The sequence below is a fragment of the Lissotriton helveticus genome, chromosome 4_1 (genome assembly GCF_964261635.1).
Source record: "Lissotriton helveticus chromosome 4_1, aLisHel1.1, whole genome shotgun sequence".
Classification (NCBI taxonomy): domain Eukaryota; kingdom Metazoa; phylum Chordata; class Amphibia; order Caudata; family Salamandridae; genus Lissotriton; species Lissotriton helveticus.
The window spans coordinates 1,901,031,970-1,901,058,928 of record NC_136063.1 but is presented as its reverse complement, the minus strand read 5'-3'; the positions used below and the strand labels follow the sequence as shown (position 1 = coordinate 1,901,058,928).

Sequence of the window (26,959 nt, the reverse complement as noted above, 5' to 3'; positions counted from 1 at the left end):
ATACCTAGAAAAGTGAAAGCAGTCTTTTGGGAGCAACTTTCTAAGGGATACGATATACTTCTAACAGAACAAGACTGGCCACCAGAATTTGTCAGGGAGTGCCCACATGGCAAAGACATCATTATGCAAGCCTTCTCTAATCATATTCCAATACATTTAATATATACCTTTGCCAGGAAATGGGCAGTTGCCCAAGCCCCAGCATTATACAAAAATCATGTAGAATGGGATGAGGACTCACCTCACCATAAAATACAGTTAAAAAATCAGCCACTGCACAAAGGCAGTACCCAGTTAAGCAAGAAGCTAAAAAACAGGTCAGAGAGATCTTAGATCAACTTGAATATCAAGGGGGGATTGAAACATGCACCTCATCAATGAACAATCCTTTGTTTCCTGTCTCCAAACCAGACAGTACATATTGTCTAGTATTGGTTTAGAGACATCTAAAAAAAAATTGAAAACACTTGCAGTGCAAAATGCACACAGTACAGCATTAATGAATAACATTGCGTGTAAAAAATATAAAACCACATTTGATATTTTAAATTGTTTCTTTTGTCAAAACATTGCACCTGAAAGTAGGTATTTGACTGCTTTTTCAATAATGGGGACACAGGGTCACTTCTGTCGTCTCCCTCAGGGATTTAAGAATAGTCCTGGGTTATGCTCAGCAAGGGTAACAGAGTTACTACAAAGTTATGATGACGAGGCATTGTCATACGTCAATGATATCTATCTGACAGACGATGACTTGGATAGGCACTTGAACAGGGTGGACACCATTATACTGGGCTTCGCCTCTAAAGGGTACAAATTCAATTTTAAGAAATCGAGAATTGCCCATCTCAACGTCCTTTTTCTAGGATATGAATTATCGAGTGAAGGCAAAAGCTTAGCAGCAACTTTTCAGAAAAGCGTGCACTGCTCCAACTTCCAACAACACTGAAGAACTTACAGTTGATTCTAGGTTTCCTGAATTTCAGAAGAACTTACATTATAAACTACACAGAAAGGGTTAAACCTCTCTATGAATTAATCAAACCTGATTTTAAACTTATCCATTGGAAAAAGAAAACACAGAAAAATTGCGTTCACCTCAAACAGACATGTGAGCAACCAAACATTTACAAACACGCATAAACGTACGCAAGTTAGTGACCCGAATAATTCTGGGTCAATGCAGATTCACCTACTAAACTTTTAACGAAGGTGAAAGGGGACCAATTGCATACAAATCACATTTGCACACACAAGCAGAAATGAAATTTACATCAACAGAAAAAATTCTGACAACCCGCAGCAGCAAAAGAAAGAGCCCTAGCACATGGAAAACGCATTATGGTCGTAACTTCTGTACCTGCCTTAGAAGCAGTGACAAGAGCGAGCATTCCTAATGCTAAAGCTTTACATCCAAGATGGATACAATGGGTTAATTCTCTTGCTGCAACTGATGTTGAATACGTTTTCGATCCTTATTTAAAAACACAAGCATTCCTGCAATACGAACAAGAATGTCCTCTAGTCCAGTATGAATGTATAATTTATACTGATGGATCTGCACAACCCGCTTCGGGGGGCGGGGGGGTAAACAATCTTATTGTGCTGCATGCGCGATCGTTAAAGGTCGTATGTACGATGGCAAATTCAGACCTATGGCCACAAAAACGCAATCTCTAGGAGATTGTGCAGCTAGGTGAGCTGAACTACAAGCATTCACCACACTCATAGTATGCGATTCTTTCTATTGTATCCAATCTTACAATGAATAATTACAGAATTGGCTTCAAAACTGGTTCAAAGATGCAAAAGATGGCCCAATCATGCATAAAGCGCTTTAGGAACAAGTAGTTCAGTTACGAGAAGGACTACAAAATACTCACGTGATACACACGCTGAGTCATTAACGTGTTGGCGTTCACGTTGAAGGGAATTCATTGGCTAATGAAGCCGCAAAGGGGGCTATGCAATCAGCTTCCATAGCTGCAATCACTCGTTCAAAATGAAAACAGACCGTGAAATAATGCTGGCTGTCAATGCTACAAGCAAAGGTAGCGGTGCAGTGTTACCTAAAGGGTTTCCACTCAAATACTCATATATAACTGATACAAATAATGTTCCGTTTGCTCGAATCCCTGGAGTGGGGGATAGGGTAATTCCAAACATGGAACATAGATTAGGACTAATCCTAGCAGCACATGAAGGACTTGCCTCTGCTCACGCAGGTGTTTTCGCCACAGTATCGTTATTGAAACAGAGGTACTGGTGGCCAGGCAGTAGAAAACAGACGAGGAATCATGTTCTGGACTGTGAAATATGTCAAAAGATGAAAGTCTCAATGGTGAAACGTCCTGCTCAGATGCCCCTGTTAATTTCAGATAAACCAATAGCTTGCTTTTACCTGGACCACTGCGGTCCCTTACGAAGGGATGGTAACTATAAATATATCATAGTTGCAGTGGATTTGTGTTCAAGGCTCCTTTGGATGTGGCCTCAGCGCTCGGCTGACGTTCAAACTGTTATAAAAGATTTGCGAGTCTTTATCTGCACATACACAATTGGCACACTACATTTTGACCAGGGTCCTGTGTTTAGCTCTCGAGCTTACAAAGAGGCCATGGACAGTTTGGGCGTTGCATTGCAGTACTCTAGTCCATTCCATCCTGAGGGAAATTTGGTTGTGGAAAGACAAAACCGGGACATAAAGCAATCTATAACGGCTAGGGTATTAGGTTCGGGTGACGGGTGGGTTAAACATCTAATAAGTGTCCAACGTAGTCTTAACAACTTGCCAAGAAGTTCTCTAGGGGGTATCACTCCATATGAGGTCCTTTTTGGGATAGGAATGTTGGTCTTGGACCTTGATTGTCACACATCAGTGGTGGAACAAAATAAATTTGATATCAAATATCGTTTGGCTATTTTACAGGACTTAAATGTACTAAGAACGAAACAAAGCAACGTGTTCCTGAAGCCAACCACCACTGAGCCTGCTTGGGTCCCAAAACTTGGTGATCTAGTCAGAGAAAAGATCGCGGACAAGAAGGAATTTGGGCCTTCTTACAGACAACCAGTACCTGTCCTAGCAATCCACGGATCAAGAACAGTTTTACTGCCGCCCCTTGCTGGTAAAAAGGAGAACAAGTTTGTGTCTATCAACCTGATCAAACCACACTATGTGGTCGATACTAAGTAGTACTGGTTGTCTGTAAGAAGGTCCAAATTCCTTCTTATCTGCAATCTTCTCTCTGACTAGATCGCCAAGCTTTGGGATGCAGACAGGCCTTGCTGGGACAGTCCATTTTTCCCCAGTGGTGGTTGGCTTCAGGAACACGTTGCTTTGTTTTGTTCTTAGTTCATTTGAGTCCTGTAAAACAGCCAACCGATCTTTGACATCAAATTTCTTTGTTTCCACCACTGATGTGTGACAATCAAGGTCTGGCATGAACATTCTTCTCCCAAAAAGGACCTCATATGGAGTGATACCCCCTAGAGAATTTCTTGGCAAGTTGTTAAGACTACGTTGGACACTTATTAGATATTTGACCCACCCGTCACCCGAACCTAATACTCTAGCTGGTATAGACTGCTTTATGTCCCGTTTTTTTCTCTTCACAACTTCCTCAGGATGGAATGGACTAGAATACCGCAATGCATTGCCCAAACTGGCCATGGCTTCTTTGTAAGCTCGAGAGCTAAACGCAGGACCCTGGTCAGAATGTAGCATGCCGATTGCGTATGTGCCGATAAAGACTCAGTTTATCTGAAATTAACAGGGGGCGTCTGGGCAGGACGTTTCACAGTTGAGACTTATTTCACAGTCCAGAACATAGTTTCTGGTCTGTTTCCTAATGCCTGGCCACCAGTACCTTGTTTTAATAACGATACTTTGGCGGAAACACCTGCGTTAGCAGAGGCGAGCCCTTCATGTGCTGCTAGGATTAGTCCTAATCTATGTTCCATGTTTGGAATTACTCTATCCCCCACTCCAGGAATTCGAGCAAACGAAACATTGTTTGTATCAGTTATATATGAGTATTTGAGTGGAAACCCTTTAGTTAATACTGCACCGCTGCCTTTGCTTGTAGCATTGACAGCCATCATTATTTCACTGTCTATTTTCATTTTTGAACGAGTGATTGCAAGGGTGGAAGCTGTTTGCACAGCTGTCTTCGCTGCTTCATCAGCCAATTAATTCCCTTCAACGTGAACGCCATCACGTTGATGACTCAGTGTGTGTATCACGTGAGTGTTTTGTAGTTCTTCTCGTAACTGAACTACTTGTTCCCAAAACGTTTTATGCTTGATTGTGCCACCTTTGCATCTTTGAAACCGTTTTGAAGCCAATTCTGTAACTATTCATTGTAAGATTGGACACAATAGAAAGAATCGCACACTATGAGAGTGGGAAATTCGCGATCCGTATTTTCAAGTGCCATTTTGAATGCTTGTAGTTAAGCTCGCTGAGCTGTACAATCTCCTAGAGATTGCGTTTTTGTGACCATAGGCCTGAATTTGCCATCTCGCATACGACCTTTAACGATCGCGCATGCAGCACTATAAGCTTGTTTACCCCCATAGCGGTTTGTGCTTATCCGTCAGTATAAATAACACATTTATACTGGTCTAGAGGCAGAATTTCAGTAGGCAGAGAACATTCTTTCATTCATTCATGGAACGATCGTCTTGCTGCTTGTAGGACTGCCTTGCTGCTTGAAGGAGAGCTAGGTCATTTCCTTGAACTCAGGATTAACAGACATGACTCCAAGAGCTAGTTGGCTGTCCTGTGTGAGCTATAGGGACATTACCAGCTCCTAAGGCCTTGAACCCAGCTGTTGGCTTTTTCTGGAGTGAGTCCACACCCCTCAAGTGGTGCCCCGAGATCGAGATCCCCTGGTAATGGTGTTGGTTCCTTGAGAATCGAAAGTAGACCAGGCCCTACCTGTCATCCGATGTTCTAAAGGTGCATCCCCGGTCGACCTGATTTTGCGGTATCTTCTGCTTTGTTCTTCTCTACTACAGCAAATCCTGTTCAGCTGGACCTCTCCAGGACATGGAGCATATTTGAGCTACTGCCTGCAACCTCGTCCAGCAGCTCCCCAACGATGACGCCTCCTCCTTGGACATCGCCTGCTGGCTTGTACTGCTGAACTCTACCTTCTCCGGAACTTTTCTTCATAAATTCTTCTAAATGCTATGGTAAATTGATAAACCGGGCCTAATTCACCCTTTAAATCTGACCAACGCTTTGTCGAGGTCTACCTTAACCTTTGACTGAGCATTGCGCAACCCTGCAGTTGGCGCTTTGATGTTTTAAGGCACTAGATTTCACTAAAAACTGTATAAAGTTCATAACTCTGTTTCTACTGATTGGATGCTTTACACATTGCCTCTAAGTTAAGCATGACTGCTTTTCTGTCAAGCTTCCAGTAAGTTAAGCACAGGTTAGTTTAGTGACTTTTTGCCGTTCACTCTGACAAGGATTCTGATTGTTGCCTAAGTGGGGTTTTCACCTCCTTCAACCAGTAACCCAATTTCTTATTCATGGAAATCTGTGACTATTACAGATTTTCAGTACTACTTGTGAAATTCCAAGGCAGTCAGAAATTTGCTTCAAAAGTAGGAGTAACAATATTGGTACAAATTTGCAACTTTTGCAGCATCTGTGTGAATAAATCTAGAATCTGGAATCGTGGGGTTCTGTATAAATTCACACTTTGAATTCTTCCAACATGGTGAAATTTTACTTGGAAGAAAATCCGTTGATATGGTGTGTGGTTGTTCGAATATTTTTATCAAGCTGGGGATCAGTCATTTACTCATACACAGGACAGGAGTAAATCTATCTTCAGTGTGAAAATGGGAACAGCACCTGCAAAATTGGTAGAGGTGCAGGGACAGATGTTGAATTATAGTCAAAAACAGCTTCCCCATTGAAAAATAAAAACTAAGATATTGAACAGTGAAATGCACCAATGCATTGTCTTTAGGAATGTGGAAATATAAACCTGCTACAGATGCGGATGTATGTATATATTTACACATGTGAGTATTTGTTGAACTATGATATGGTTGAAGCTTTCCAGAGCAACACTGGGTGCACTTTGTGAATTCCAAGAAAGTGAGAAATTTGCTCCTCACGCAGGTGTAAACCGAAGGAGCACATTTATGACCTTGCTAGCACTCCATTTGTGAATAGAGCTCATCATCATGACAGAGACTCTCGAAGACAATCCTCCAGATGCTACATATTTCCCTGTCTGAAGTATCTATTTGAATGCAGGTTCTAGGATGTGCCAATATTAGGCGACTGCCTGTCGTACCCTAGACTGGGGTTCTCACACTGCTCTTGAACACGGCAAAGATTGTTCAATGAGGGTGCAGGTGGTAGCAAAATGTAACTTAGCTTAGGGTGGCAATATTACTCCATGTTCATGTACACATTCGTTGTGCCTATTTATGTCATAGTACAAATTACAAAATACAAATTCACTACTAGCAATAACAATAGTACAGCACTAAAGTAAAGGTTACCTGGACATCCGAATCAAAAGAAAATAGTTTCTGTCTGCCTTCGCTTCTGCATAGTTTGTTCATCTGTTCAGTTTCTCTCCCATACTGGAAAATAAATGTAGAATTATGGTTCTAGGCAGCAAAGCTCTATCTGAGAAATGAGCGAAGCATTTGATTTAGATAATATAACATGCAGTGTGCCCCAGGTAGAATTCTTTGAACTTGTCCTTGTAATGTATATTTAGAACCGTTCTTTATTATGTATTTTGGCATTAAAAGAATACCTAATTGTAACAGAATAATTGTGACCCAGCATTATTGACTCTGTAAGCCACCAGATGCACGTCAAGGCACCCCACACCATCCACACAGCATACTATCATTAAGAGCCCTATTACTTAACACATACATTTCCCCGGCTATAATTCATTGAAGATTCAAGGACATGATGCTACAAAACAATTGCTAGTGATCCCTTGTGAATATTTAACATATACATTTTCCCCGATATAATCCATAGACGATTTGTGGATATGATGCCAAAAAAATTGATTGTGATGCCTTGTATACATAAGGAAGTAGTTAAAAGAAGAAGGTGGGGTAACAATGATTCTTGCCTTATGTAAGCAAGAAGGCTTTTCTTCATCAGTAGCCGCTGCCACCACATCACAAATGTACAAATGAATATAATAAGCCTTACAAATTTCACAAATAAGGAAGACTGAATGAGGTGTTAACCCACATGTCTTGAATAAGGTCCAGGATGGCAGGTGTTTTAAAATTGTGTTCAATTTTATTATTTTAAGCAAAATGTGAGATATCTCAACTTACCTACTTTAGCTTTGTTTTCAATATAGATATGTCTAACTTTTTCAAGCAGAGCTGTGTATGTATTTGCAATGTGTGCACAGGAGAAATGTAATGCTTCTTGATATCACAACAATATAGACATTTTGATTACAGTGATGTGTTGGAACTTCACGTTAATACTTTGACCTGGCCGGTAGTTTTAAATGCACACAAAAATAACTGAAGCAAACATGATTATGCAGTGATTGTAAGGCAGACAAAAAGGCATAGAGTCAAAGGGTCTTACATATTGAAAGGTAAAGTAGTATTCTGCATAATGAAAGTGTTTATTCTTCTCACCTTTGGGCAAGGAACGTCAGTATTAGTTGTTAATACTTATATGCCTAGGGTCTGACTTTATGTTATCCAGCATACACAAGTCAGATTGATGTAAGCTTTATATAGCATGGCAGTCTCTCAGCTTACCCAGATCTTAATGCTGCTCAAGGTTTTCCAAGAAAAGCTATCACTCTGGCTTCACATATCTGATCTCTCATATTACACCTATATAACATGCTGAGTTCACAGAGCTCTCTATCACATTGGGTACAACGAATATACAGGCCTAGGCTTTAGAAAGTGGACTTATCAAACATTGCTCTGTTAAACTACCTCAAGTTTCAAACTGCAAAAACACAGAAAGACACACACACACACACACACCCCTGTTCAGGCATCAAACAACCCTATCCTACAGCCTACAGAGATCTTACAGTATACGGTATGGTTATCAGAAACTATTTATTAGGTTACATCCAGCAGGATAATGCTTCAGTCAGCAGAGTCGCTCATATCATACTTATCGCAGAAACTCAGGCAGCAATCATTTACAGAGCCCTTATAGGCGTAGGACAGAGAGCTGTAACAAGGTTTACAAGAGTAGATATAGCTCCATAAGTCAGTTAGTAGAGCACTCATGTATTTTACATAGATCTCTTAGGCTTTGAATAGCACACCTATCTCTCACTATATAGAGATCTAGCAGGCTAATCAAAAATGCACACGACAAATCCATAAGGCTATACAGGTCGCACAAGTGCAGATATAATTGGCAAATCATTCCTCAGATCACACAGATGTTACATGTGCAGGCCTATAAAAACAAAGCGATCACTCAGGATACACAGTCCTTACACGCTCAGGCTCCTCCTGACAGCAAAGCTCCACATAATCTTCAGGCTACGCAGCGATTACAGGCTCGCACATCTCACAGAAAAGGTGCTCCTAACCTGATTTTCCTGCAAGATTACCCCAGATTTTTCTTTTTCTGGACCCTATTTTTGTTGACTCTATGACTCTGTGCACTTTGCCTCTGCAAAACAGTAGAAAAATGCCTACATTTTTCCTCTAAACATGAGCTGTACATTGGAACTCTGATTTTGGCCTACCTCACTTCACTGTAAGTCCAATGTAATGGTGTCTTAATGCACCTACAGCATAAACACATACATATAACACGTGGGCAGAAGAGTGCATTTACACCTCATACATATATGACAAAAATCTATGTCTGCTAGAAGAACCACTGTGCTCTGACTGGTCTGCAGTTTAAAAGAACTGAAGTGATACTTGGTAGGGAAAAAATCTTTTTCTATGTTGGAAATGCCTATTTTTATATATCCATAAGTCAACCCTCAAAGGGTACTAATATATAAAAATAGAGCACACTACATATTGGGGTTAGTGTGCCTTCACAGTAAAATAAAACCTAAAAGCTATTTCACTTTGTGGGCCTGTCTTGATCTTTCCCTAACATGCTTATGTGGAATTAAAATATTTAGTTTCCATCTCCACTTAGAAAATGGCTAGAAAAATGATTCAAAGATAGTCCCTGTTTAGTTGTTAAATGTGACTTAGCGGAAAAATCAGATTATTGATGACCTATGCAGAAAAGTAGATTTGTATAAAATGTACTTTGGGCTGCCTGAGCTAGAACTGACTGAAAACCAGTTCTGCCAATCATCACACCTCCAGAACTGGAATACACATCCTTGGTTGGGGGACTTAATGACCCTGGCTCAGAGGACAATGTCTTGCCTCGCCTCAGGAAAGGACAACGGGTTTTAACTGGTGACAACTTGTTTGCAGAAGAAAGGGTAGCTATATTCAACTGTTTTTGACTTGGAAATGCCAGGGAGGGCTTCTTGTATTCATCCTGAGGATTCTCAGAGACATTTAAGCTCCAGCCACAATAGGAGGGAAAACGTATTTTGACCCTGTCAGGTAGGGGAGTGGCCAAGAGGCTGAAGACAGGCCTGACTTGTGACAGCTGGATACTACCATCTTGAAATGAGCGTTCATGGATAATTTCACATTAAGGCAAAGCAGAAGTGCTGCAAAAGGAGGTGGAAGGACTGCAGTAAAATTGTTAGAACTGAGTGGTAGAAATCCTCCAATCACTGGCTAGTAGATGGGATAAATCTGACACCACTACAACCACCACCTCAAAACATTCTTGGATCTGTGTAGATCTTGTCTGGGGCATTTCTTACAATAAGGAGGATTATGTTTTTGAATGACCTAAAAGTCTCTTGTATTAAAGCTTGTAAAATGAGACTGCCAATGACGGACTTGAAATGTCACTCAGAATCCCTGTGAGAGTTTCTCCAGTCCAGATTTACTTAGAGAGGGGCATGTGTTGTCTGTAGCGAAGGGAATGTGGCACAAGATACAATGCTACCAAATAATGGTCATACACTGATCCAGAAAGGTTAGAATATAATACATATCTTGGGAATCAGGTGACCAAAAGCAATGACATACTTGTCATTTCTTACTAGAAGCTGTTAAAGAACAGCTCTTAAAAAAACAGACATAGTGGTCATTTGAAATGCTTTGACACCCAGAGACTGATTTACAAAGGTAAATGTACACTTTTTTGTAAGATTGCAATTGTTTGCTATTCACAATGGTATTTCACTAGTAGTATCTTTATATCCGCACAAAAAAGATAGGACAGTTCCTCTAGAGGTACATACACAACAGCACTTTAGGAGGAACCCTAAAAGCCCCCACTAAGTAAGATGTAGACTTAAACAACATCTACCCTTGTGGGGCCTTCAGGGTCCCCAAACAGAATGGGAACTTTTTGTACAGAAATACTTAGCAGCTTTTCAGACACCAGCTTTTTGTTTACATGCTGTGCTCTCTTCAGTGCTGTTTTTTTTTTAACAATTGGGCAAACACCCTCGTCCTGCGCTGAGCACGCCCAGGCTAGATGTGTATGAATGCAAATGGAAAGCCATACACCCATTTCTAATGCAGGGGATTCAAGTAAAAAAATCTAGGACCACTAATCGAAACAGGGTTTTTGGGATATTACTGAGATGCTAAACTTCCGAGGAATGTCACAGTCACTGGCACAGAGTTTATTTTTTTATTAAAAGGCAGTGCTTCTTGGGTTGTCCCCAAAATTGTGCATTTAAATAGATTGTTCGTGGGCACAATACCTTTACAAGCTCAGGGTGCATGCTTCTTTCCAGACTTTCCATGATGCTTTCTGATTTTCCTTGGCTGCTTGTTTCATCATCTGCAGAATCATGGAAAGCAGATGTTACAAACTACTAGCCAAACTACTGTTGAGTTCAATTAATTTTTTAGGGTATTTGCTGTTAGAAGCAAATGAGATTCCAAGAGGCAAGTTGTGTGTGTTGTAGGGGGTGGGAGCTTTTATTTCAGCAAGAAAGCAAGTGCACAGATGAAATAAGAGATTAGTGTTTCAGAAGCTACACAGTGTTGTGATAAAAAAACATTGACAGCAAACATATATACACCATAATAACTAAAACCATAACCTCTATTTTGTTCATTTATTTAAAAAAGCAAATTAACTTTAGTAATCTTATGGAAATTGCTGTTAACTATAAAGTATGTAAGGTAACAGATAATTCATTAGTGCTATTGATATAATAAAAAGTAAACGAGAGGAATCAGTAGTGAAACCTACTGTGGAAAAGGAGAAGATCAACAAAGGAGGGAAAATGTGGAGAGGGTGATAGCTTCAGGGCAAGACTGCAAACCAAAATCAGCCCTTGAAATATTTTTTAAACCAGCCCCACACTTCACAAAACGATGACTATAATGGGCTCACAGGGGGTTATTTTTGTAGTACGAAGTTATTCCTTGTACTCCCGTTTGCATAAATGTACAACAAATGAACATGAAAGGGTGATCAGTCAATGGCATTAGCTTTAAAAAGGCAATTACAATGTCACCATGTCAGTAAAGTACATACAGTACCAGACAACAGGAGGTAGCCCATAAACCCTAAAGAGACCAGGGCAATAATCTGTAACAAACAACGTCTCAAGGGTTTCGTTTCAAAGGACTTTTATACATATACGTATAATGACACAGTTAATTATACAGGACTGAATCCATGGGGGAAAGAAACCAGGGGAAACATTTCATGTCAATGTAGAATATATTTCATGTAGTAAACATGTCAGTCTTTCAGGAATAACTCACAAGCGGCCGGCAGTCGGACGTCATGCAGTCTGCTGTCATGAAGTCTGCCGGCCGCTTGTGATTTATTCCTGAAAGACTGACAGACTCATAGGCTGATCGCTGTCATTCGTCCAGATATTCACACTGCAATTGAACTAATGTAACCTGGTCCTGATAATGGCCTAAGACTTTTGCAGGCCGAAACGTTGTTGACTCCCACAGTGGAACTCTTGGCGCCCCTACCCACAGATACCCTACAGAGTTAAAAATTGATTTCTCTTGTCATTTATTGTCGCGGTATCCTAAACATGTATATCGTGGTTTTCTCTCACTTGCTGTTGCGCCCATCACTCTCACTGTTGATACCACATCGTGTGTCACTTGCACCGTCAATACACTTCACGAGCACTTGTGCACAGTATTTTGTTGGTTATATGCCATTGAATGTAACGCAGTGCTACTGACCCATGTGCTTGAACATATGAAGTTAATATGTCCAACATGTTTACTACACAAAATATATTCTAAATTTACATGAAATGTTTCCCTGGTTTCTTTCCCCCATGGATTCAATCCTGTATAATTAACTGTGTCATTACACGTATTTGTAAAATTGCCCTCAGTAAAGTACACACTGATTCACAATTACACTCTGCATGCCATGTTGTTCATGAAGCCTAACATATGACTAATCAAGCACATAACCAAAAGCAATGTAAGCACAAACTTGAAAGGGTCACTACCTACACATAGCCATGTCTTTGATGGACAGCCCATTCAAGCAATGGCAAACCACGAAAATGCACTAAAGCAATGTTTAAACTAGGCTGACTAGACTCCACTCTCTGTACTAAGTTTTATATTTACTTTTTAAAAATATTGGTAACATGAGGTCTCTATTAAACTAAGCTCTTCTTAGCAAAACCTAAAAATGGTGGATTCACCATTCCTCTCAAACTATATGGTTTTAGTTCTCATAAGTTTGTTTTCTATGCTCGGTGTTTGAGTCTAGAGTAAGTGAGACCGATCACTTTCAGACTAAAGGCAGATATATCTACGGATGGCAACAGGCTTAAAGAGTACCCTTTTGTTAGTGCCTAAATACTACAAAACACCCCCAAAACGTAACTTTTCCAGTATACAGAGAGCACTCCAACACTCCAATTATTATGTTGCCCACAGCGCTGAAAATTACAGCATCATTTCTAACCACAGGCACAAATTAACGAATGTGTTCATAGTCAAGATGGCAGAAAGCAACTTGTTGACAAAGACACAAGTTTCAAATCACCGAGTTGGCTAAAAATTGCATGCTTATTTAAGGGTGATTTCTGTTTGTTTTTTTGTACAGTTGCACACATTTGTCATTAGGACAGCTTGCTCATTTTAATCGGATATTTTGAACACACGACAGACAATGTGTTTTTTTAATGCGCAGTACATGCAGTGCGTGTTAATGGACGTGTATTAATATTTCATTCTGGAGGGTTAACCTTGAGCCGCCTCCACTGTGTCCTTCTTCTCTTGCATCAGGCTGTCGGTATTGATCTGTATGATCTTTCTCAGCGTGGCCAGCCACTCCTCCATTTCCGCTTCGGTCTCGGCTGCCAGATAATGACTGTACTTCTCTAACATCTTGAGCTCGAATCCATTGCGCCGCATCTTGGGACACTGCGTGGAGACAGAGAGAGGGCTCTTTGGTGCACACAGTTCACTCGAGCTATTCAGTGTTATAAATAATTTGCTTCTACATATGCCAGGGAATGATCGCTTGCAAGAAGTGCAGTCATTCCAAACAAGAAAGAGCATTTTATAACTTACTCTTCAGGCATCATAAGTACAGTGAGTACAGACTAAAGAACGTACTAATTGACTGGTTATCAAAAAGTCAGTTAATATAATTCTCAAAGAGGATAATAAATGAGATTATAAATGTATAAGAGGAGTAAAGACACAGAAATTTCGGTACAAACAGGTATCAGTACCCCGTACTTTATCACAATTGATTGCATTGGCAAATTGCATGCGATAAGTTCATATTTCTTCATAGTTCCGAATTTCCCTAAATTCTAAAGGGATACCAAGAAGATCTCACAATATTTTGCTCTGTATAAATTTTTTACGCTGTGCATCGGATCCTGGAGCCCAATTCGTGCACAAAGTTGAATTTAGAGCATGGCATTCTGGGAGAGTGTCCAGCTGGAATTCAATATGGCTGTGCTTCTTGAGAGATCATGAAGAGTGCAAAGCGTATCCTTCCACAGCAGTATAATTGTGGGGCCACTGTGTGAACTGGTAGGGGCAGAAATTGGGTCCCCTTTGCAGCAGACCAACGTTTCTGGCCTCCTTGTTTTCGCTACCCGTGCCCAATACATCTCAAGCATTAAGAAAGCAAGTTCAATGGTTGGACTAACATATGGCAACTCTCATGGTGGCTGTCAAGGCAAGTCAAGTTAGTAATGAAGCATTCGACAGGCCTATGCAGGGAGGCTTGAGCAGAGCATCAGAACTTCTGATGGATCGTCACAGAGCCTTTGAGGATATGTCACCACCGTGTCATACATCACCACTAACTTTAGATACAGGACCTGGGACATGGCTGTCACCAAGGAAGTGGCTATTTAGAAAGGAGTGAACACCCAAAAATTTGCAACTTTATAGTTATTCACAAAATTCGCCTTATTTTTCACACCAATTTTTGCATTTCTATATTTCATTCTAAAAAAAGGCTGCTGGAATTAACACTATTTTGCAGGAAGTACACAGGAGCACCCTTATAGACTGTGGGATAATGATTTCTCATAATAAAACTGTGGGACCTAGCCCTTTTTGAGGGTTATCCCCTAACTTTTTGCCTTTTGCCTCTTATTTTTCTTACCCTGTTTTTGTTGGCCTTAGGATTCTGGCACTTTACCACTACTAATCAGAACTAAAGTGCATATGCTCTCCATGTAAATTGTAAGTATGATATCCATGATTGTCATATTTGATTTACTAGTAAGTCCCTTGTAAATGGCACTATGTGTGCCCAGGGCCGGTTAATCAATTGCTACTATTAGGCCTGCAGCATTGATTGTGCACCATCAGGATTCAAGCAAGCCGGGCCGAAGACGGCTGTAATGCCAGAAACCGGTCCCCGGAAGCTTGTTTCCTTTCCAGTGAAGAATTGGCTTGGTAGTTTGGTCTGCCCTGTTCCCATGATGCACTGGGCCAGGGACAGACTAATTTGCATATAGCCAGGTTCTGAACTGGGATGGTGCAGTGAGCTAAAAAACGGTGATGGATCAAGCCCTGATCTGTTGACTGGGTAGGAGTGTTCTGATTAACTCAGATACTCTGTCCATCACCACCCCCTTTTTGTAATTATTTTGGCCACCATGAGTGTGGAAGGGTATGCTCAGACGTGAGTCCCTTGCTCATTGCACCATCAGGATTCAAGCAAGCCGGGCCGAAGACGGCTGTAATGCCAGAAACCGGTCCCCGGAAGCTTGTTTCCTTTCCAGTGAAGAATTGGCTTGGTAGTTTGGTCTGCCCTGTTCCCATGATGCACTGGGCCAGGGACAGACTAATTTGCATATAGCCAGGTTCTGAACTGGGATGGTGCAGTGAGCTAAAAAACGGTGATGGATCAAGCCCTGATCTGTTGACTGGGTAGGAGTGTTCTGATTAACTCAGATACTCTGTCCATCACCACCCCCTTTTTGTAATTATTTTGGCCACCATGAGTGTGGAAGGGTATGCTCAGACGTGAGTCCCTTGCTCATTGCACCATCAGGATTCAAGCAAACCGGGCCGAAAACGGCTGTAATGCCAGAAACCGGTCCCCGGAAGCTTGTTTCCTTTCCAGTGAAGAATTGGCTTGGTAGTTTGGTCTGCCCTGTTCCCATGATGCACTGGGCCATGGACAGACTAATTTGCATATAGCCAGGTTCTGAACTGGGATGGTGCAGTGAGCTAAAAAACGGTGATGGATCAAGCCCTGATCTGTTGACTGGGTAGGAGTGTTCTGATTAACTCAGATACTCTGTCCATCACCACCCCCTTTTTGTAATTATTTTGGCCACCATGAGTGTGGAAGGGTATGCTCAGACGTGAGTCCCTTGCTCATTGCACCATCAGGATTCAAGCAAGCCAGGCCGAAGACGGCTGTAATGCCAGAAACCGGTCCCCGGAAGCTTGTTTCCTTTCCAGTGAAGAATTGGCTTGGTAGTTTGGTCTGCCCTGTTCACATGATGCACTGGGCCAGGGACAGACTAATTTGCATATAGCCAGGTTCTGAACTGGGATGGTGCAGTGAGCTAAAAAACGGTGATGGATCAAGCCCTGATCTGTTGACTGGGTAGGAGTGTTCTGATTAACTCAGATACTCTGTCCATCACCACCCCCTTTTTGTAATTATTTTGGCCACCATGAGTGTGGAAGGGTATGCTCAGACGTGAGTCCCTTGCTCATTGCACCATCAGGATTCAAGCAAGCCGGGCCGAAGACGGCTGTAATGCCAGAAACCGGTCCCCGGAAGCTTGTTTCCTTTCCAGTGAAGAATTGGGTTGGTAGTTTGGTCTGCCCTGTTCCCATGATGCACTGGGCCAGGGACAGACTAATTTGCATATAGCCAGGTTCTGAACTGGGATGGTGCAGTTAGCTAAAAAACGGTGATGGATCAAGCCCTGATCTGTTGACTGGGTAGGAGTGTTCTGATTAACTCAGATACTCTGTCCATCACCACCCCCTTTTTGTAATTATTTTGGCCACCATGAGTGTGGAAGGGTATGCTCAGACGTGAGTCCCTTGCTCATTGCACCATCAGGATTCAAGCAAGCCGGGCCGAAGACGGCTGTAATGCCAGAAACCGGTCCCCGGAAGCTTGTTTCCTTTCCAGTGAAGAATTGGCTTGGTAGTTTGGTCTGCCCTGTTCCCATGATGCACTGGGCCAGGGACAGACTAATTTGCATATAGCCAGGTCCTGAACTGGGATGGTGCAGTGAGCTAAAAAAACGGTGATGGATCAAGCCCTGATCTGTTGACTGGGTAGGAGTGTTCTGATTAACTCAGATACTCTGTCCATCACCACCCCCTTTTTGTAATTATTTTGGCCACCATGAGTGTGGAAGGGTATGCTCAGACGTGAGTCCCTTGCTCATTGCACCATCAGGATTCAAGCAAGCCGGGCCGAAGACGGCTGTAATGCCAGAAACCGGTCCCCGGAAGCTTGTTTCCTTTCCAGTGAAGAATTGGCTTGGTAGTTTGGTCTGCCCTGTTCCCATGATGCACTGGGCCAGGGACAGACTAATTTGCATATAGCCAGGTTCTGAACTGGGATGGTGCAGTGAGCTAAAAAACGGGGATGGATCAAGCCCTGATCTGTTGACTGGGTAGGAGTGTTCTGATTAACTCAGATACTCTGTCCATCATCACCCCCTTTTTGTAATTATTTTGGCCACCATGAGTGTGGAAGGGTATGCTCAGACGTGAGTCCCTTGCTCATTGCACCATCAGGATTCAAGCAAGCCGGGCCGAAGACGGCTGTAATGCCAGAAACCGGTCCCCGGAAGCTTGTTTCCTTTCCAGTGAAGAATTGGCTTGGTAGTTTGGTCTGCCCTGTTCCCATGATGCACTGGGCCAGGGACAGACTAATTTGCATATAGCCAGGTTCTGAACTGGGATGGTGCAGTGAGCTAAAAAACGGTGATGGATCAAGCCCTGATCTGTTGACTGGGTAGGAGTGTTCTGATTAACTCAGATACTCTGTCCATCACCACCCCCTTTTTGTAATTATTTTGGCCACCATGAGTGTGGAAGGGTATGCTCAGACGTGAGTCCCTTGCTCATTGCACCATCAGGATTCAAGCAAGCCGGGCCGAAGACGGCTGTAATGCCAGAAACCGGTCCCCGGAAGCTTGTTTCCTTTCCAGTGAAGAATTGGCTTGGTAGTTTGGTCTGCCCTGTTCCCATGATGCACTGGGCCAGGGACAGACTAATTTGCATATAGCCAGGTTCTGAACTGGGATGGTGCAGTGAGCTAAAAAACGGTGATGGATCAAGCCCTGATCTGTTGACTGGGTAGGAGTGTTCTGATTAACTCAGATACTCTGTCCATCACCACCCCCTTTTTGTAATTACCCACATGAGTAGCCCTGCAAACATGTCTCAGGCCTGCCACAGCAGTGTATGTGTATGCAGTTCTAAACTGTCATGTCGAATCGGCAAGTGCAACCAATTGCCATGCCCAAACGTTCCCTTTTATTACATGTAAGGCACCCCAAAGGTAGGCCCAAGGTACTCTCTTGGGCAGGGCGCAGTGTATGTGAAAGGTAGGGCAAGTAGCAGTGTGTTTTACATGCCCTGATAGTGAAATAGTGCGAATTTCCTTTTTCACTATTGTAAGGACTAACTCTCCCATAAGCTAGCATTAGAGCAGCCTTGTAACCTTTTACAAGTGTAACTTTCAATTGGGAACAGCTGTAGATTTGAAGTTTGGGCTCCAGGAGCTCAGGATCTAAAAATACATCCTATAGTGAAGATTATTTTTTAATTGTGTGTTTGAAAATGGCACTTTTAGAAAGTGGGTATTTTCCTGCTTTATCATTCTGTGCCTCTGCCTGCCTATGGAATCAATGTCCCGTTCTGACTGACAGGGGCTGTTTTGTGCATTCACTCTAAACAGTAACATAAAGGGAGCTGAGGTGTGCCCCACACCTCAGGGATTAGCCTGACTACTACTAGAGCCACAACCTCAAGGGGGACTGTGTTGTTGCACTTGAATGTTGCATTTGTTTGCATCTGTAGAGTTAGAAATAAAATACTACTTTTTCTTATAAAAGCAAGTATTTGGCTGGACATTGATTTATTGTTTGTACTGTTTGCAATTTGAGTTATGAGTCATGGTCACTGACCTGTATCTACACCTCTCCTGAGTGAGCCTTGACTGCTCAACCAGAGCTACCAGTGAGAATCAAGTGCAGAAGGGGTACTTGTCCCAGTTGAGTGGGATCCATAGTAGGTTGGGCCCCAGGTCATCAGGAGTAAAAGACCTCAAGCACCAGTAGCCTCTGCGTGCCCTGTGGCCCTCTGAAAGGGATTCTGACACTAGTCTTTGCAAGGAACTTGTTTGAGCTACTTCTGAGCACACTATCCCAGTGTGCACATTGCATAATACATTTATTTGTGTGCATGTAATTATTTGTCTTTACACTGATTTGTTTTTTCCTATTCCATGCACTTGGAGATATGAATTATGCTTTTTTTTGTCAGTATAGGTTTTGCATACATGTTTCAAAATCATGTGGAACAAACAATCCTGCCACTTGCCAGGGTCTTGTGTACATTGTCCATGTTAGCAATATATCTATGTTTCAAAGAATTGAAAGGAACTGGCATAATACCAATTAGTGCAAACTTAATCCAGGCCATGAATTACAAAACGGGTTACATTTCCATACCTGTAAATGGGAGTTTGTGCAGGGATTAGAATTTCAAATTGTTTAATTATTATCACACCACCAGTGTTTTTTCCTGACAATTTTTGCCACGGAAAAAAGAGGAAACAGAAGTACCGATTCCAAATACCATGCCTTATTTCCAAGTGAAAAACTCGTGACATAGGTGTTTACCATATCTGGTAAAAACCTTGCATCAGGCTTTTGGTATTTTCTGAGTGCAGTAAATACATCACCTTTTTCAACCTACTTGCCAACCATACCTGGATTACATCAATGCAGGAATCCAAGAATATACAGCCTTTGGATTCCTTTGAATTCTTCTCATCCTTGTAGGAGTTGAGAATGTAAGACCCATCTGGGAGTTGTGTGAGGTAAAAGTATCTTCTCCTAAACACCTGTAAAAATGAAGACAAAATATTCAGATGCTGCTGTATGTACATTTGTACGAATTTTCTATAAACATAAAGCAACTGTAATATCAGCATAATGATAACATATAGATAGAAGAACCAATGGAATTCCTTACTTCCATAAGAAAAAGACTAATATTTAACAGACCTTTGGAATTTGTTCCCAAGAAAAATAATCACAAGTATTACTGGTAACATCTGTTAATATATATGAATGCTACTCAGTCTTCGAAAATGACTAAGTAAAAAGTCAAGGGTTTAATCTTGGTGCATAACGATTCAAATGATTTCAGTTCATTTTATACATAACTTGGTGAGAGTCCCTAAAATTCGAAACGCATTTGAAATTCAAATGCTGACAAACGTATTAGTGTTTTAAAGGTATGCCCTCAATAAAGTTTTGCATTGACCCATGGATGTAATACCATGAGTCACAACCAGTCTTTCTTTCAATTTTGCACTATTCCAAGAGGTTTGAAAAGGCATGCCCTTTTGATTAAGTCATATACTTGACATTGGCTGTGCTATTGAAGAGACATAAACATACTTTATGGAAACAGAGCAACTCTAATGTAGTAAAAGTGACAAATTTGGAATTGGGTTTTTCTAAGAAAGTAAGAGAACCTCCTTTGCAAAATGTACTTTACTATTTTATGTTGGGCAGCAGTACACAACCAGCTGCATTTTAAACCTATGTCGATATTTGTAACTTTTTATCACTGTAAAGAAGATGGGATTAAAATTGTTGCATCCGAACAAAATTAGATAAAATGCTTCAAATGCATATGTCATTTTTTTTCTGGGAGAGAAACAATTCTAGTCTTTAAAAAAAAGTGCAACTAAATACATTTTTTGAAGTATTTTCCTACATTGAAAACATTCTCTATAAAGGATTAAAAGACAGTTTACATTTTGTGATTTAATGACTTATGATATCTTAAATTTCACCCACTTAACCTTTGGAATGTAAGCTGTATACATCTGTAGTTGCCACACTGGTTGATCTTAGTATACTGTATTCTAATGACATCATCATTTTACAGGTAATGTCCTTCCTCCATTAAAAAGACTTTAATCCTGACCTTGATCAAGAGTCGCTATATTCATCACTGACTCTGCTCTAATCTGCAGGTCGTGAGTTTGAATCCGAGCATGTATGACACACCTTTCCAAGGACAATAGATTGGCCAATAGTAATAGCTGTTAGAAAACACCACTAAGTAATGAGGGCAGTGTCACAGGAAGCACTCAATAAAAACAAGTTAATATTATCATTACATTCTGGGGATCTCTAATTCGCAATCTTGGCCTAAAACTAATATATAATATCAAATTTAAGCTTGAATCCTACAATGGTCTCCCTCGAGGGCAGTTTTAATATGGAGTACCAGTGGACATCTACAATGACCTGAAGATACCAATAATTGAAATTAAGAAATAAAAATTTCATCTCAAGCTGGTTTTAGTACACTTGTATCACCTCAAAGCAAAGAGAAGAAATACATTTACTCTGGTGCTGTGTCAGGATCACCTTATACGCAGTAAAGGTTTGAAAGGACTTTAAAATGCATGAACTTTACAATGATAGCTGCACCACGACTTGAGATCAAGTGAGGCTCACAGTAACACACACCGGTGGGGAGGGAGGGAGGGGGGGGAGGGGGGCGGGTTAGAGGGAGTTGGGAATAGGTTTAGTATAGAATTAAGATTCACAAGATGGCATAGCTGTTAAACTATATGTAATTTCTTAGGACGTTATGATATGGCATCAGCATTGGAGAGCCACGCGAGATGAAGTGGGGCAATAAGGAGAAGTTGATTTGAGATGTAGATCCAGGAATGTGGATTATTGTAAGACGCATGTATGAAACCAATAAAATTTGTTTTAAAAAAAAATGCATGAACTTTACTTTGTGACAAGAAACTGTCTCTGCAACCTAGTGGTAGTATACTGGAGTCTAACAGTCTCAATTGTAGAAAAGATGATCAGCTTGTATCAAAATCAAGAAATTTAGGAGCGTGTCCAGATGAAGCACTGGAGAACATGGCAAGAGGTACATTCTCTAAGTCTATCCTGGGGATGGTCTCGAGTGACATGCTGCATTGGATTCCATTAAGGGGACATTCTGTACTGAGGGGAGACTCAGAAGATAATCCTACATGTAGATGACTTACCACGTGGAGGCATCTGAAGGAAGAATATCCAACAAGGAAAAGGGAAAGTTGGCGACTGGGAGGTCTTGTATTTTTTATCTTAAAACAAAGTTACATCAAGATGTGCCCTATGAATTTCAAACTTGTCACAACTGTGATAAGTGTACCTATATTTGGTGCAACATTCAGTCTGTAATTTCTGGCTCATTGACAAAGTGTGTGATAGAACTTTCATTATTCATTCAAATAGGTATAGCCAGCTATACTATGCTTGAAATGTCATTAATTTGAGTCCAGGTTTTCCTCACCACAGTCTTAACTGAGGAGGCTGAGTCATCCACTGTGAGACAGGCAACACGTCTGCCCCCTGCATACACTAGTGGAGTCATTTAAACCCTATGTAGTGGCCTGCCACCTGCTAGGTTACAGGAGATGCTGTACTTCGCTCACAAGGTGGAGGACAGATTGCCTGTTCCATTTTGAGATTCCTACCTGCCTAGCTTAGATCTCGCTGCCTTCAGAGCAAATGTCAGTGTGGGTTTGCGCAGACAGCAGAAGGGTTTGCCAAACGGGTTCCATGTTATTTTGGCCCTGCTCGGCATATTTTTTCCATAAACAATCAAAACAGTAGTTTATTTCTGAAAAAACGAAACAAAAAACAACATCCGTGATCCTCAGAAAGTATGTGACCTATGTGTGGGGGTCATTTTTTTATTACCCTGTCTGTGAAACTGCCATGCATTAAATGACAGTCCCAGGCAGAGAAATCTACTGATCATCACATTCGATGTAAATAGAGTGACAAGACGTCACTACGACCTGTTGGCCCTCGGCAGATGGACTGCCAGGTCAAGCCTAACCGTTGACACAGCCAGCTAAAGTCTGCTGATAAACATTCAGCAGCTCCCCACCTCTAAATTCAGCGGAGGAATCACAGGTTTGGCTGCTCAGATGAACTGCTATTGTATAGCAGTTCACTCACTCTGCCAAACTCTAACTGACCCCCTATGTTATATGTTTTTTTGGTTTAAACTCTAGTCATAATATTTTTTTTCTGTCGATATGCATATAGCTCCTCCTCCTTTTCCCATTTAAATTCCCTTCTGCTTCTATGATAGCCTGTTACTAACAAACACTATATGGCTAGCAGAACAACATGAGGGGAGAGGGGGATCTGATTAAATATTATGAGGAAGAAAAAGTCTCGAGGTAATGAAAAGTGCTGGTCTGTAATGGCAACATTACCATTCGTCAGCAAGCACAACTGAAAGGGCGAGATTTTGATCGATACCTTATATCTATTGATCCAAACCTCGTTCTGGTCGACTGAACCTTTATTGCCTGTCTTGGAAGGAAACAGTACACCTATCTGCAAATTAGTTCACCCAAGAAAGGACTCTACTCTCAAAGATCACGGACAACTTCTAGGTTTCAAAAGTTTATTGTAAAGATATAATGAGCTGCAAATACAAGCATCTCAGAATGAGATTCACGAGATACACAGGTCCAATTACATACATGTGCTCTCGAAAAGCCCTCAGACGAGCAACAGAAATCACTAACACAAGTTCTAAAAATAGCAAAGCTATCAGCATAGACGCATATCTCTCCTTCATTTAGGTTGGAGGAAAACAAACACAGGTTAGGCGTCCCTACCCTGTTCTAGATGGTATCCCTACTTAACCAAATCCCAACCTAACAAAGGTGTCGGCAATGAATGACCCCCAAGGGAAGTCACCCACTCTAAGTCTCTTGGTGAAAACCTAAAGTTCTCCAGTCATGACCCCTCACTGCCTACCCATCCGCTCTCTAAAGGGTCCTCAGGTCTCTGCTCTAACTCCACCCAGGGGTGCTGTCCCTAATACAAAACAGTCAACAACATTTGAGACGCCCCTTGCGAAACGCCTCTCACGTGGTGCAACTTCAGGCTTTTTCCATGATGCTTTGTATTGGGCCTCAGAAGTTAGAGTTGACCTTGCTTCTCAGTCTCTTCTCCGGCCCGCTGATACCCCTTAAACATTCCAGAACCCTCCTCCATGTCTGGACCGTCTACTGAACAGACCTCTATTCATTCACTTATAATTGGATCCCCCCTTTCCTGTTGCAGACAGATATCTGCCGCCAAGAACCCAACTCTCATAGACTTCTAAAAAGGCTTGCAACATTTCTCAGCCCAGACATGTACGTGTAAATCAATGCTAAAACATTTCAGGCCTACAATATTTCACATTATGATTATAGCATTCAATTTCTTCATTTAATTAAAGCATGTTAAAACTCTTATTCTATTATTTAGAAAACATTACTCTAAATCATGGCCCATTAATGCAATGACCAAAAACGTTAAACAATCTGTGTCGTGAAAAGAAACACCTTCCCTTTTAGCTCCAGCTCTGGCCCTGAGGCCTACCACGTTCTGCGTTTTACCACAGACCATCTTATATGTTAACAGCTACACGACATAGATTCAAAATAATCACGTCTAATAAAATCATATAATGTCACACATTTCTGTATTAATTCCACTTCTACTTAAATCTCTATATTAGCTATACATTTAGAATATAATTTCAGATACTATTAGCACTCATGGCATTTCTCTTCATGAATTATGCTCTCTATAGGTAAGTGTGATGTACTCATATTTTTATATCAGTTTGCGCTCTCTCAGTTCCCCCCTTTGATGACCTCTCGGGGTCATCACTAACATTTAAACTGCAGTTATTGCTGGCATTCTCTGCGCTTCCAGAGCTCTCAGGCTCCTGTACTGATTATCTTGTATGGCAGCCAATCTCTGCAACTGTTCTCTTTGGGCCCTTTCTGACCTTCTTGCTCTGTACCATTTGAATACCCTCACCAATCCCCACAATATTATCCCACAGATCAATATTATGATGATAGGCTTTAGGATATACCAAATAAAGCTTTTGCCTAAGGTGGAAAACCACCCTCCAACTGTACTCATTCCGTGGCCCACCTTTTCCCAGACATTTTCTCTACTCAAGTCTTCGATCTCTTTGTGTATATTAGTTATGTTCTTAATAACTTTCTCAAGGGGTTTTGAAAGGTCTGGAATGTAAGTGCAACATTCCTGAACCTTCAAAGCCTTACAGACTCCGCCCTCTTTTGCTAATAAGACATCCAATGCAAGCCGATTTTGAAGAACCATAGCCCTTATCGATTGCATCTCTCCTTCTACCAGCATTAAGGACTGAGCAGTGCTGGCAGACAACCTGTCGACAACTGTTGCCAGTCGTCTAATTTTAACATCATTAAGGATTATTCCCAAAAGAGGGAACATAGCTCCAAAGACATCTCCAACCATTTCTGCATCGCCTAAATCTCTCCTTCCCCTCGATGATGTTTGGCCCTCAATGATCAATAAGTCTTGTGCATGATATATTTTGGGGAAGACAATTGCCAAGTAACATGATCCATACCAGTTGTCAGGTAGTCTCACGTAAGCATTTCTTCCACATACAAAATACACATTTGGAATCACTTGCATTCCCTTCAGGAAATCCTTAGTGTAGTACTCTAAATTAAAAGCATGTTCACAGTCAACTTCACCCACGTATACATTTTCATAATACGTTTTGGCTCGGTGAAGACATAACTTTCCTCTCTGCGCTTTATCTAAAGCTATTGGACCACTACTACCCTTTCTCTTGTGTGACTTCTCTTCCTCGGTCCAATCTAATTTCCCTTGTCCTGATTTTTTCAAAATCTTTTGTCTCCTGTAACGATCATCCACCTGCCCTATGAACTTTTTCTCGACTTCTGACACCTTGCATGTCAGATTATTTCTACGGGCATGTGAAGTATCTAAGGTAATCCAAGGAATGAAGAACTTGGCCAATCTGTCTTCACTCTTCCAGTAATCCCATTTATTCATCTGCTTATAATTCGGGACTTCTGGCAACACAGAATCATAATTGGAGAAATAGTATTCAAAACTATCTCTCTCATAAAATATACTAAGCAATAAGCTACATGTAATGCCATACGTCAGAGGGAGGTGATGATATCGAATTCCCTCATCTACAGACGCAGGCAACTGCATGCAGACGTAGCAATCCTTAACCTCCATGGCATCCACGTATTCATACAAAAGTTTAGCATAAGCATTTGACCTAAAGTCTCCTTGGGACTCGTCTACATGTAACCTGCGGGCTTCTGCAGCCAATAACGCTTTCTCTTGAGTGTTTTCCCTTTTCTCACCTGCAACAGTGGGTGTAAGTGTTACTACAGAATTCGCATCAGTTACCCTTACCTCTTCCTCATGTCCCTTTACATGAGAAATTGTTACCACTAAAGCTATTAATATTATCACTCCTACTATTAGTGTACCTATTATACATTTAGCTCTGCGGTTCGGGGTGCCGGCCTCCATTTCGTCAGACAATCTAGCTTTTCCCTTTCTCTTTGCAAAAAAAAGTTCTTTTCCTCTCGTTCCTTTACAGTCTCTTTCAATCCTTTTTTGTCTTTAGAATCCACACAGCTGGAGGCTGACAGCCTTTTTCGCAAAAAGTCCTTTCACAGTTCAAAAAGACAACCCTAGCCCTTCTCCATCCACTCAAGGGGTTCCCTAAAATTCTCTGCTTCCTGGGCGCTAGGTAATTTTCTTTTCTTCTGCTTGCTTTATTTACAAAGTCCTTTAACAATCGACTATTAGATTTGTGGTTGCAGCTTCAATAGCATAGTTCAATATTTCCATGCGAAGAGTATGCTCTTCATGTGCTGTTATCGTGGTACCAAAGTCGGGGAATTTCAATTCTGTAAGAAACATGTGTTTTAACTTGCTGAGGCGGGGAGGTCTGGGGAGCACGAATGTTAGTGACCCTTCTTGTTCGACACCGGGTACCAACAGTTGTATTTCCACGGTGATAATGGGCTCAGAACTGGACACCACCACCGCTCGGATCCTCCCTGTCTCCGGTTTCACAGACATTTGTCGCCAGATATGTCCACTCAGGTGTGGAGTATCTTCTGTTAGGCACACGCACTCTTCCTGACCTCCTTCGGTTCGGTGCCTCAGCGCCCTGAGCACCTTCTTCTGGGTCTGAGTCTTCTGATATCGGAGGAAGGGTTGCTTCTGGAGTTGACCTCAGGCTAGAACTTCTTCTTTGCGGCCAATTTGCTTCTCCA

General features: G+C 41.5%; 1 protein-coding gene across 2 annotated transcripts in view; it reads right to left on the bottom strand.

The window, feature by feature from the left end:
* The window catches only part of DOCK11 (dedicator of cytokinesis 11), a 1,219,508-nt gene that overhangs the window by 891,896 nt on the left and 300,653 nt on the right, over positions 1 to 26,959 (bottom strand). For both annotated transcript variants that reach the window (XM_078688544.1, XM_078688546.1), the window contains exons 7-10: positions 19,508 to 19,642; positions 13,302 to 13,479; positions 10,812 to 10,891; positions 6,535 to 6,618 (exon numbers count right to left, since the gene is read on the bottom strand). In XM_078688544.1, the coding sequence (XP_078544670.1) occupies positions 6,535 to 6,618; positions 10,812 to 10,891; positions 13,302 to 13,479; positions 19,508 to 19,642 (477 nt within the window). The remainder of the gene's footprint in view (positions 1 to 6,534; positions 6,619 to 10,811; positions 10,892 to 13,301; positions 13,480 to 19,507; positions 19,643 to 26,959) is intronic.